At 44.6% G+C, this 13,934-nt stretch overlaps 1 protein-coding gene across 1 annotated transcript in view; it reads left to right on the top strand.

The window, feature by feature from the left end:
• LOC137625011 (protein lin-37 homolog) overlaps positions 1 to 13,934 on the top strand; it is a 101,820-nt gene that overhangs the window by 21,200 nt on the left and 66,686 nt on the right. The window contains exon 2 of the mRNA XM_068355952.1: positions 1,395 to 1,509. Coding sequence (XP_068212053.1) covers positions 1,395 to 1,509 — 115 coding nt within the window. The remainder of the gene's footprint in view (positions 1 to 1,394; positions 1,510 to 13,934) is intronic.

Raw genomic sequence — 13,934 nt, forward strand, 5'->3', positions numbered from 1 at the left:
TGTAATCCGGAACCTCCGGGTTCTCGTCATCCCGAACCTCTTGGTTCTCATGACCATGAGCCTTACTTTCCTTCACCTTCTCCCTCTCTAGGAAATCATCACCACGGTACTCAGCACAGCTGTACTCACCTCTCTACAGGTAAGATCCACTTCCCTTTTTAACCTAAGAATAGGAATAATAATTCTTGCTGCATCCCCAATACCTCTTGTGAGGTGGGCTATTGGGTAAAGTCTCATTACTCTCAGATTCCTGTGACTCAAGACCCTATTACTAGAACAGCCACATTGCTTGTATCTCAAACACACAGCTTGCACAGGCTGCTAATCATGCAGAACACAACTATTTTAGCAAAGGCAGGGTTCCTACCACCTACGATCTATATTATAGATGAGAGAACCCTGGGTCAAATGCCAAGAGCCTGTTGGCACATACTTCCTCCCTCCTAAGAGATAAGTCATCTCTATAAGTAGCAAAGTATTTAGTGACAGAACAAATGATAAATTTGAAATTAATTTTTATTTTTCCTAAAGATACAAACCTGGAGCTATTTATACAAGTTGGCCTGCCAACCTTGTCCCCCAAAGAAAGTCCTGCTCGAAAGAAAAATCGGTGCTCAGGCCAGGTGTTTGATTGAGCGGGATAGCTGGCTATCCCCTACCCCTCCAGCTAACTAACGGTTTGAGGTGGTTATCCCTCACAAAAGTCCTCGTGTCTCGTCTTTCAGCTTCGGTGAAAGTAATATCTCCTATAAATAGCTACAGGTTTGTATAGTTAGGAAAAGTACAAATTACTTTCAAATTTTTTGTATTGCTAATAGATAAATGTGATGAAATTTAAAGAAATTATATTGTAGTAAAATCAAACTACTGTAAATAGTATACTGTATATTATACTGTAATATTTGAAAAATGATAAAACTAAATAATCAAATTATAATGACTGGACTATGAAGAGAGTAGAATGTAATTTAAAGGTAGTTTCTTAAGTGTTATGATTTTGAAGTTTAAGGAAAGGATGTAGAAATAGGAGTTTGTAGAGCATTGAACTGTAACCTATAATTACAGTGATACAGTATAACTATAATTTCATTGAATGAGTTACGTAAGTACAATGTAGTGAGTTATCTGGAATTTTAGCCACAAGCCATCACTGCTGTATGTATGTATGTACAGTATGTATGTATGTATATGTATATATATCTGCTTTGATCTAAAGATACTGTACTGCACAGTACATTCAAGTGGCATAAAGGGTTTATATATGTTTCAAATAGTAATAAAGATAGGTTTAATGTATTTGTAATAGAACAATAATACTAATGGCACATGATGTAAATACAGTATTGCATATTATCTTGTTTATATTGTGTACAGTATTTACTTTTTTTACCTAGGAGGAGATGTTGACGCAGCCCGAGGGAGGTTTGATGCTGCCCTTCAGGGACTCCTCCAGAAGGATGAGGAATCAGATTCTGAGAATGAATCTGATGATAAATCTAAAGCTGTATTGTGAGTAGAGGACATAGATCTCTCATTTCAGCTTTCCTCTTGTTTTCATTAACTTTAATTCAGTGTATAGCTTCTGTGTTCATTCTGTTAATATTTGAGGTGCTAATAATGATGAGCTGCTGTGGTTTTGTGAGACTTTGTGATGTCAGTATAATTTCAGAGTTATAGTGCACTTTCCTAGGTAATCATTAAGGATGGTACCGTATACAGTGCTACATTGAATTATCCTTTGTTCCTTCACTAACAAAGCTTACGTTATGTATAGGGATATTCTTTCGGCGAAGCTGGAAGTTTATACATTAGACTTTTAATGTGAGATGGCAACCATACCTAACCACTATAGTGGGTAGGGGAGGGGTGGCTGGGTGGGTACTCAGCCACTTATATCTACTCACTCATTGGTGAACTACGCCACTTTTTTTCTTTTGGCTTGTAGAGACCAGACGTGTCTGTTCTCTACTCATCAAGGCTTAGCCAGACTAATTGCTATATGCAAATTCCTCTTTCTTTTCAGATGTGATTGTTCCTTCTCTGACGCTGCCATGCATACCTGCCCTGGTCACGAAGGGCCCTTATGTGGTACCTATATGTCATCGGCGGATACCAACTCTCGTTCGCTGTGCCTGACCCACAGAGGTCATTATTCCGAGCAGGGTTCGCCCTTCAAAGAGTGTAGGGAATGGGTTGCCTTCTATTGGGAGAAATTTGGGCGTTGCAGAAAAAAGAAGGCCAAGAGAGATCTCTCTTCCCCAGGGTCCTCCTCAGGGGCAAAAAGACCTCAGGCTTCTTCTTCATGCACTCCTAGATCTCTCTCTGAAGCTGCTTCTCGCTTGCCTTCCTCGGTAAGGCAGTCTAGTAGGAGTGCAGACCAGTTAACTCCATAGCAACCTCTGAGTACTGGAGGGGTTGTTGCTTCCCTTAGAGAAGCACCTCTACCTCCAGTCGCCTGGAACCATTCTCCTTTTCAAATGTTCTGTAGGTTTGGCCGTCCCTAGGATTGTCGGCACCCCCTTCCAAGGAAGCACTTCTTCAGCTCCTTCAGTGTGGGGCATGGAGAGACCCTCTGCCAGTTGCTTCAGCAGCTGATGCCCTTGATGTCTGTGAGGCGCATCTCCCACTCTCTTCTGGCCCCTCCACGTGTTTACAAGGACAGCGCTCTCGTTCGCTCATCTGATGGCCTCTTGCTGACGACGAGTCTTCTCTCCATCTTGAGACTATGTCGTCACCTCTTGTTGTTTCTCCCCAGAGGCAAGATTCCAACTCGCGCGCTCTACAGTACACTTGCCTGCTGCGGAAGTTGGGATCGATGATCATCTTTTGAAATACTTGGATGACTGGCTGAACCTAACTGACTCGGTGACGACCCTTCGCCAACTCCGAGACAGGCTTTTTGAGTTTTGTCGCGATCTGGGGATTGTGGTAAATCTCTGGAAGTCCTCCTTGCAACCATCACAGAGACTGGTATATCTAGGGATGCTTCTAGACACCAGGCTGGAGAAAGTATTCCCATCCAATGGTAGGATATAGACTAAAGAAGGTAGCAAGACTCTTCTTGCTTCGAGGCTCTCTTCCAGCTCAACAGTGGCTATACCTAAGAAGACACCGGTCTTCCCTGGAACGTCTGGTAACCAATGGACGACTGCACATATGATCACACCAGTGGCGGCTGAAGTCCAGCTCTACCAGATCTCTTGGTCCGTGTGGGACCCGAGCAAAGGACTGATCCAAGGTGGTGGGTGTCAAACTGTAACCTTCGCAGAGGGGTAAACTTTGGCTTCTTCTCTCGGACCCCCCCCCCATAATTGATGCTCTTCACAGATACATCAAAAGAAAGGGGGCAGCTCACTTGCTGCATAACACGGTCTCCAGGCTCAGGTCCGAGTCTAAAAGAATCCTGCACATAAACCTCCTGGAAATGAGGGCAGCCTTTCTGGCCCTCCAACAGTTTCAACAGCTCCTGTCAAGTCACTCCATGGTGTTGATGAGCGACATCACTATGGTGATGGCGTATATAAACAAATGAGGTACCTTTTCACAGCACCTATGCTATCTAACTGAGGAGATGCTAAGATGGTCAGAAGACAACTATCAGCTCACTTTATTCTAGTCAAGAGGAATGTGCTCGCAGACAATCTGAGCAAAGCGACTTGGATTGGGCATTAAGTGGTCTTTGAATCATCTAGTAGCCAACAAAGTCCTGACTTTGTCGGGTTCCCCGATGGTGGATCTGTTCACAACATCTCTGTACAGCAAGCTCCCGCCGTACTGCTCTCCGGTACTGATTCCTCAACCACTTTGGCAAGATGCTTTTCACCAAACAGCGGGACAACATAGATGTCTACGCATTCCTCCCGTTTTGCCTGATGAGAAGAGTACTCGACAAGGTAAGAGCATCCAACAACCTATCAATGACCCTCATAGCTTTGCTATAGCATCACACACAGTGGTTCTCGGACCTTCTACAGCTACTCACAGAGGGCCCGAGAGAACTCCCTCCACATCATGAACTATTTAGACAGCCACACATAAGGATTTACCACAAAGCTGTAGACTCCCTATGTCCTCATGCCTGAAGGTTATCCAGCATCTGCTTGCAAAGAGAGGCTTTTTGCAACCAGTTGCAAAAATGATGTGTGGATACATCTGGAAGCTTACAGCTGCAGTATACTAGGCAAAGTGAGCAGTCTTCTGTGGTTGGTGTTGTGAGAGCAGTATCTCTCCTCTCAATGCCACTATCCCAGTGATAGAGAAATTTCTCTTATGCCTTCGAGAGGAGAATCTCCTCTCAGTCTTGGCGGTAAAAGGCTATCGCTTCTCATACAGAGTTTCCAGCTTACCTGTCCTCAGTTGGATGTTAGACCACCTTCATGGAATATTGTTCGGGTACTATGATGGCTGAAAGGAGCTCCTTATGAACCATTACATCAGGCATCAGATCTTCACCCGATTTTTAAAATGGTCTTACTGCTCGCTCTGGCGATGGTCAAGAGAATTAGTGAGCTGCATAGTCTTTCCTACGACGTCTCCCATTCAAGGGGATGGGGCCAGGTAATGTTCGGCTTTGTCCCTGATTTTATGGCCAAGACTCAAAATCCGTGAGTAACGGATCCTAGATATGGGTACTTTACGATCAAGTGTCTCCGTAATGTACCCGATAACCCAGATCAGCTGCTACTTTGCCCGGTGAGGGTTCTGAGACATTACCTCAAATGAACTTCAGGAGTTCGTTTCTCAGTGAGCAGATTGTTCGTCAACACGGGAAAGGTTAAAATGAGAATCACTGTGAATACGATTTCATTGTAGGCATGCTGGGGTGAATCACTTCTGGGTAAGACACTTTGATTATTATTATCATTATTATTATTTGCTAAGCTACAACCCTAGTTGGAAAAGCAGGATGCTATAAGCCCAGGGACCCCCACAGGGAAAATAGCCCAGTGAGGAAAAGAAACTAAAAAATAAGATATAAGAACAGCAGCAACACCAAAATGAATTTGTTACGTAACTGGAATACAAACCACGCTATTTAATAGAGGTATTACTTTCGGCGTAGCTGAAATGACGAGCCATTAATTTTTAACGAGGGTTTGCTACCCACACCGCTAGTTAGGGGCGGTAAGGGAGGGTAGCTTGCTACCCCCCCCCCCCGCTCACACACCTGTGTTTAAGCTCACTTTGCTCTCGGCTCGGATGGTAGTCGAACGTGTCCGCTTTCATCCTTGCCGTCATTTGGCAGCCATTTAATGCTTTTTTCTTTTTCTTTTTCTAGTTCTGTTTGTGAAGTTGGCCTCTGCGATTATGCGCACCTGGCCTGGGTTTCCCGACCACTCCTGTGGAACATTCATGTCGGCGGTCGAGACCGATCCTCACGCCCTTTGTCCTTCTTGTAGGGCCAACGGTGTGATAGTAATAACAGGTGTGGTGAGTGTAGAGAGTGATCTACCTCCCAGTGGGAGAGGTTTTCCCGAAGACGGAAGAAGAAGGCCAAACGGGATTTTTCTCCTTCGAAGAAACCCAAGGCCTCTTCTTCCGTTGCCCAAACCTCCTCCGAGGCTCCCACTCGGTCGGTCTCTTTCGAGAAACCGTCGAGTGGTAGCGTAGACCGATGTACTGTTTACCAAATTCAGGGCTCGAGAGATGACGTTGCTTCCCTAGCGAAGCGGCTCCACCTCTCCCCCGGGGGAGGATATGTCACTAACCCCCCTTTTTCAGCTTTGGTCCTCCTTGGGGCTTACGGGTTCGCCCTCCAAGGAGGTTTTACTCGACTATATCCAATTGGTTGCCGTTGTCAAGCAATCGCCGTCACCGACAGAGGTTGATCTTCTGTCTCTTGTTGACGTTGTGGTGTCAGAGGTATCCAATGCGGTATCACCCACCACCTCTGCCTCTTCAAACCCTACGGTAGCTGACGGCTTAGTTTCTCCCATTTGAGTTCAATCAACGAGGGAGAAACTAAGTCCAAGTCTCTCCTGCTAGTGTTTCTTCCCCTCGAGGGAGTTCACTTACAGAGACTCCTCTTCGGAGGACTGCAGAAGGTCAGCTCGCTGACCCTACGGCCCCCAGAGACCGCATTCGTCGCAAGGCTCGCCTTACTCTTCGCCAGAGAGGCCTTCCTTCACCTGCGGTGAGCAGGCGCCTCTTTGGTTCAACATCTTCGATGCAGTCCCCCGCAGAGGAGCCTCGACAACAATCACCGATCACTGTTCCTGCATTGGTCCTGGACCTTTCTGCAGATCGTTCGCGATCTCCTTCGGTGGAAGGTCGTCCTTTTAAAGGACACGTCGACCTTCCACCCGACAGACCTGCCGACCTGCCGTCACTATTCCTGTTTAAACCTAGCAAGGTTTCATCTGAGCATGCTAAGGCGCGCCACCCAGATACGCGCTATGCCCCAACGAAACCTGATGAACGCACTCTAGTAGCTCGTCAGGCCCCATCAACAAACCCTAACACAGGGCATCAAGGGCATATGCGCCAACAAGCACATACATCCAAACAGGAGCACAGCTCCACTACGTGCTATGCACGCACTCGCGCACATACGCGCCCACGTTCTCCTGCGTACCAGGTCTTTCCTGAACTTAATCCTACGCGGCCGCGGCCAGGGCCAGCTGCGCGCCAACTCTCACCTGCGCGCTGTCAACCTCCTGTGAGCCAGCGCTCTCCTGCGCGCCAACGCTCTCCTACGCGCCAGCACTCACGCCCAGCTGTTAACTCTCCCGCGCACCAACGATCGACTGATCTGGGTGTTACTGGGAAGTCAACTAGACTGACTTCTCCCACGCGCCAGCGCTTGTCATCACGCCAGCTCTTGCCATCGCGCCAGTGCTCGCCATCGCCCGCACGCATCCGCGAGGATACGCGCGCGCCCTGCGCGCATTCGCCTATCCTCTCCTACGGATTCGCGCCCACATTCTGACGCGCACCCACGAGCAGCACAGGCTTCAACTGCGCGCCCGCACGCTAGGGGTCTTTCTCCTGCGCGCGCGCTCTACGACTGGTACAGGTACGAGTGAACTCTCGGCCGCACGCCCGCCCGCTCAAGGCCTTGATCCTGCACGTGAGCACCAACAGTCTCCCGCACGCGTTCCTGTGCGCCCACAGTCTCCCGCACGCGCTCCTGTGCGCCATCAGTCTCCCGTGCGCCCACGCGCACGCCCGCAATCTCATGTGCGTGCGCCAGCAGTCTCCTGCGCGCGATTCCCAGTATTCTCCCTAAAACATTGCCAAAGTCCTCTACTAGGACTAGGATGGAGCCAGCTAGCCACTCGGAGAACATCCACGACTCTCCCCAAGAAGAGCCTTTGGGGACAGGAGAGTTCGCTGCAAGTCCTACATTAGGAGGAGACCAGCAAGAGTCAGAACATGCGTTTTGGCAAGTTCTGACTCTAATGAGGGCTCTCAACGGGTTTTCCGACCCAGAGATCCCTCCTCGAGAGGGCAAGGAGACGGTCCAAGAAACCCTCCAAGACCAGTGCAGCACTGCCCTGGTCTCAAGGAGTTAAGAGTACCAGGGACAAGATCTCACTACAGCTCTCCGAGATGTCCTCCTCCAACCGTTCCAGTGCCACCAACAAGCTCCTCCCATCCCCTTGCGTACAGCAGAGGAGGTACTTCGAGATCCCTAAGGAGCCTTGTTTAGCTCTTCCTCTTCACCACTCGTTGAAGAGCTTACCAGGGGAGTCCCTCTTGAGAGACTCTCCAACCGGCAGGTTTCATTCTCGGCAACTGAGATCCTTAACCAGGAGAAAGTTGCGAAGTGTGCTATGCAAGCCACTTTGTGGCTCGATATCTGGTTGGGGACCTTAGGTATCCTGATACGTTCCGAGTATTTCTCCAAAGAACGTACCAGGAAAGGTATGGAGACCTTTCTTCTCTCAGGTACTCGCACGATCGAGTTTCTGGCCCACCAAGTCTCGGAACTTGTGAGCAAATACCATTCTGAAACGTCGGGATGCAGTAGCTGAGAGATTCCATCAGAAGGTCCTAGCACTGAGATCAATAGGCTCAGACATTCCTTTCTAGAGGGATCCATCTTGTTTGAGCCTAAGGATGTGGAACATGCTGCTGAGAGGTGGAGGAAGTCTCATCAAGACTCCCTTCTTCATAGGGCTTTAACATCTAAGCCCTATAAGCTTCCAGCACCACAGCAGTCCTGTCCAGTCAAGACCGCTAAAACGACGACAGCAGCGAAGAACGTGGTGTCTACGCCCTTTCCTGTCAAAGAAAGGAAAGGCAAAAAGTCCTCCAGGGGAGGCAAGAATCCTAGAGGGAGCAGCCGAAGCCGCAAACGCTAGGATAGGCAGTACCCCTGCATGTCCACCAGTGGGGGGATGCCTACAAAGTTGCTCAAACAGGTGGAAGCAACTTGGGGCCGATTCCTGGACAATCTCCATGATCAGTCTAGGATATCGCGTCCCGTTCATAACATCTCTACCTCCCCTGACGACGAATCCAGTGTCATTGAGCTCCCTTGCCATAGGATCGGCAAGGGGGCAAGCCCTTCGGGAAGAAGTCCAGACCCTGTTGAAGAAGGGCGTTCTCCAAGAGGTCCTCAACGAATCTCGAGGCTTCTTCAGTTGACTCTTTCTTGTAAAGAAGGCGTCTGGAGGCTGGAGACCAGTCATCGACCTCTCAGCTCTGAACAAGTTTGTCAAACAAACTCCGTTCAGCATGGAGACGGCGGACACGGTCAGACTAGCAGTAAGACCGCAAGACTTTATGTGCACACTGGACCTAAAGGATGCGTACTTCCAGATCCCAGTCCATCTGTCTTCAAGGAAGTACTTAAAATTCAGCCTAGATAACAGAAAGCACCAGTTCAAGGTGCTGTACTTCGGTCTCTCCACAGCACCACATGTCTTCACCAGAGTGTTCACCCTAGTATCATCTTGGGCATACAGGATTGGCATCCGTCTCCTCCGTTATCTGGATGACTGGTTAATCGTAGCAGAATCTGTGTCATCCCTTCTTCAACACCGAGACAAACTTCTGAGACTTTGCCAAGATCTGGGGATCATGGTAAATCTCGAGAAGTCCTCACTGCTTTCCACTTAAAGACTGGTATACCTAGGCATGATTATAGACACCAATCTCCACAAAGCCTTCCCATCAGACGACAGGATAGCAAGGCTGAGGAAGGTCGCAAGGTCTTTTCTCAGACGAGAAGAACTTCCAGCCCAATCGTGGTTACGTCTCCTCGGTCACCTTTCATCGCTGGCTCGTCTTGTTCCCAATGGTCGCCTCAGGATGAGATCCCTCCAGTGGCGACTCAAGTCCCGGTGGAGTCAAGCGTACGATTCCCCGGACATCCAGATATCCATGGGACCTTTGGAACTGACGGATATCCAGTGGTAGGTGGCAGACGAGAACCTACGAAAAGGAGTGGATCTTCTCGTCCTCCCCCGGATTTGATGTTGTTTTCGGACGCTTCAAAAAAAGGGTGGGGGGGGCCACATGCTGCACTACACGGCCTCAGGCCTGAGTCAGAAAAATACCTCCATATAAATCTCTTAGAGATAAAGGCCGTCTTTCTGGCCCTTCAACAGTTCAAACAGTACCTGGCAAGTCACTCTGTGGTGGTTATGAGCAAAAACACCACAGTAGTCGCCTACATCAACAAACAACGAGGTACTTTTTCGCAGCAACTATTCCCATCTAGCAGTAGAGATACTGACATGTGCCGAAGTCCACTCGATACCACTATCGGCACGCTTCATTCCAGGCAAAAGGAATGTGCTCGCCGACAATCTGAGCAGAGCGTCTCATAGTGAGTACAGTGAACCCTCGTTTATCGCGGTAGATAGGTTCCAGACCCGGCCGCGATAGGTGAAAATCCGCGAAGTAGTGACACCATATTTACCTATTTATTTAACATGTATATTCAGACTTTTAAAACCTTCCCTTGTACGTAGTACTGTTAACAAACTACCCTTTAACCCTGGATAGGTACGCTCCTCGGACACCCCTTTAAGGGTATACTCGGACGCGAACGACCCCGACGCCAAAAAAAATTCTTGAAAAATCCGTTTTTGCAGTAACCTCTTTTTTTCTTTTGCCAAAAAAAACTTCAATGAATGCTTAAAACAACTGTAAAGATAAATACTACTCATCTGCAGAAAAACTATTTATTATAGATATTTTAAAAAATTAAGTAGAAAAAAAAAAAACCTGACATAAAAATTCATAGAAAAAAAGTTTATGCATATACAGTGATACCTCGGTAGTCGAACGACTCTATACTCGAACAATTCGGAGTTCGACCAAAATTTTCGAGAAATTTTTGCTGCGGTGCTCGACCAAAAATTCGGTACTCGACCAGCCGAACACGTGACGACCGCATGGGCTTTGTGATGATCGCGCCATCTCGGCCACTCTCGCTTGTTCGGGAAGCATCAGTTCTCTCGAGAGCGTCACTCAGACAACGCGCGATCAGCATTCGTTGTGATTTAGTGATTTTCAGTGCTTTTAATTGCTTTTTTAGCTTTCATAATGAGTCCCAAGAAAGTAATGAGTGTTAAGGGGAAGGAGAAGAGGAAAACAGTGCGAACAACGATCGAGTTGAAGAAGGAAATTATAGCGAAATATGAGAATGGTGTACGAGTGTCCGATTTAGCGGTAGAATACGGAATGGCGAAGTCGACCATTTCTACGTTTTTAAAGCATAAAGAAATGATTAAGAAGGCGAATGTTGCAACGGGAGTTACGGCGGTAACTAAGCAAAGGCCACAAGTGATTGAGGAGATGGAAAAGTTGCTTTTAATATTTATTAAAGAAAAACAGTTGGCCGGGGAAAGTGTTAGTGAAGCGTTCATTTGTGAAAAAGCGTTGCATATCTATGAAGAATTAGTGAAGAAAAGTCCGAGTACCAGTGAAAGTGATTCATTTACATTTAAAGCGAGCAGGGGTTGGTTTGAAAAGTTTCGTAATAGAACAGGTATTCGTAATAGAACAGGTATTCATCATTTTCGAAGAATACTGCAGAGGAGGAAGAAACAATTAACAATAGACCAGTTTTTCACAAAAGAAAAGAAAGCTGCTACATCAAAGCCTGTTTCTCCTCCAAAGAAGAGACAAAGAAGAGAAGAAACCCCTGAAATAGATCTGCCCACCCTTTCATTGGAGAGAGAAACAACTCCTGAAGGAGAACTACCCCGCCACATCATGGAAGGGGACTCTCCTTCCAAGCAGTAACCTCCCCCTTCCATCCTCTCCACATCCATCCCTGTATGCCATCGAACCGCTGCTCAAAGGTATGTTCACTACAGTACAGAAAATGGTTTAAAATTGTTTTATTTTAGTACAGTAAATGGTTTAAAATTGTTTTATAGGATTTTCTGACCAATTTCATACACATTTAGATAATTATTGTTGTTTAGGTACACGTTTTATTAATATTTTGGGCCTGTTCGAGTGCTTGGGAACGGAATAGAATATATACCATTATTTCTTATGGGGAAAAAAAATTCGGTACTCGAACAAATCGGAGGTCGAACACGGATCTCGAACGGATTATGGTCGAGTACCGAGGTATCACTGTATACACAAATCCTTTTAGGAATTGATTCTTGAATGTTTAGGACACATCTTGATGTATTTTGAATAAAGTGAGACCCATGGAGGTAAAAATCTGAAATGAGAAAAAAAGGGTAACTTTTTTTGGCCAAAAAAATTTGTCCAAATTTCATGAATTTTTTGGGGTACCCAAATGAAATAGGAAGTGGCTAATTTTTTTAGGGAATAAACATATGTTATCCTAAAATAGAAATATTTAAAAAAATCTTCATTATTTTGTAAATTACATTTATATCAGGGGCCATATCTAAAGGTAATTTTTTGAGTACTTAGAAATTTCGTAAAAAAATACATATATTTAATATATAATATGATATTTATGCAGGTAAAAATATACCAAAATATCACAAATTCTATAGGGAACAAGAATATATATAGATAGGGCAACTTACGCTTCGGATATGTCCACAAAATGGCCGCCAACCACACTGACTCAGACTCCCTAATCTGCCACTTGAAATGTAGAAAGGGTATGTCAATTTCAAGGTGTTATTTACTAATCTAATTATTATTGGATATACATAAAAATTGTATGGTGGGTTGCTGGATAATTGTCGATTGTTTTACGACTATAAAATTAAAATTCTGACCCAAAAAAAATTTTTTGAAGGGAAATAAAATCGAAAAAAAAAACAAAAATGTGAAACTATATAATATTTTAGCTAAAAAAATTTGATGATATTCAATCAAAAAAGAAGTAAACAAAATTTTCCGACAAATAAACATCTAGAGGAATCATTACTCTGTGATAGTTCCTTAGTACGTAGTAATTTTGAAAGAAATGGGAAAAAACGAAAAAATGGCAATCACCGGAAAATCGAACACATACCTATATATACGCCATATCTGGCTAAAAAAAAGATAGGCATGGGTAGCCAGATCATCTAGAAACACTTTCCAACACTATAAAAATATAAGTTTTGCGACACTACTTGCCAATTCCTTACGGTAACATGACTAAGCAAAAAAATGCAAAACAAATAAAAAGGGGCACTCGCGGAAAAATGGCTAACATTCTAATATACGGCATTTCAGAAAAAAAAAAAATTCAGCCACGTGCTAGGCAAACCATCAAGGCACATTTTCCGACAAATAAACATATAAATGAATCATTACTCTGTGATAGTTCCTTAGTACGTAGTAATTTTGAAAGAATTGGGAAAAAATGAAAAAATGGCAATCACAGGAAAATCGAACACATACCTATATATACGCCATATCTGGCTAAAAAAAAAGATAGGCATGGGTAGCCAGATCATCTAGAAACGCTTTCCAACACTATAAAATTATAAGTTTTGCGACACTACTTGCCAATTCCTTACGGTAACATGACTAAGCAAAAAAATGCAAAACAAATAAAAAGGGGCACTCGCGGAAAAATGGCCATTCTAATATACGGCATTTCAGAAAAAAAAAATTTCAGCCACGTGCTAGGCAAACCATCAAGGCACATTTTCCGACAAATAAACATATAAATGAATCATTACTCTGTGATAGTTCCTTAGTACGTAGTAATTTTGAAAGAAATGGGAAAAAACGAAAAAATGGCAATCACAGGAAAATCGAACACATACTTATATATATACGCCATATCTGGCTAAAAAAAAAATAGGCATGGGTAGCCAGATCATCTAGAAACACTTTCCAACACTATAAAAATATAAGTTTTGCGACACTACTTGCCAATTCCTTACGGTAACATGACTAAGCAAAAAAATGCAAAACAAATAAAAAGGGGCACTTGCGGAAAAATGCCCAACATTCTAATATACGGCATCTCAGATAAAAAAAAAAAACGACATGCACGTGTTAGCCCAACCATCAAGGCACACTTTCTAACACATAAACATGAAAAAAAAATCAATAATATACGGCAATTCCTTACTACGTAGTAAATTTTTACAAATATTGAAAAAAAAACAGAAATTGGCAACCGCAGTTAAATACCCAATATACCAATAACTACGTCGTATCTGGCAAAAACAAAGTCCACGCATGGGTAGCCAGATCATCTAGACACACTTTCCAACACTAAAAAAGCAAAAGTTTTACGACACTATTTGGCAATATCTTACGGAAAAATGACTTGGCAAAAAAATGAAAAAGGGGCACTCGCGGTAAAATGCCCAACATTCTAATATACGGCATTTCAGATAAAAAAAAAGACATGCACGTGTTAGCCCAACCATCAAGGCACACTTTCTAACACATAAACATGAAAAAAAAAATGAATAATATACGGCAATTCCTTACTATGTAAAAATTTTTACAAATATTGAAAAAAAAAAAAACAGAAATTGGCAACCGCAGTTAAATACCCAATATACCAATAACTACGTCGTATCTGGCAA

This window comes from Palaemon carinicauda, chromosome 31 (genome assembly GCF_036898095.1).
Source record: "Palaemon carinicauda isolate YSFRI2023 chromosome 31, ASM3689809v2, whole genome shotgun sequence".
NCBI lineage: Eukaryota > Metazoa > Arthropoda > Malacostraca > Decapoda > Palaemonidae > Palaemon > Palaemon carinicauda.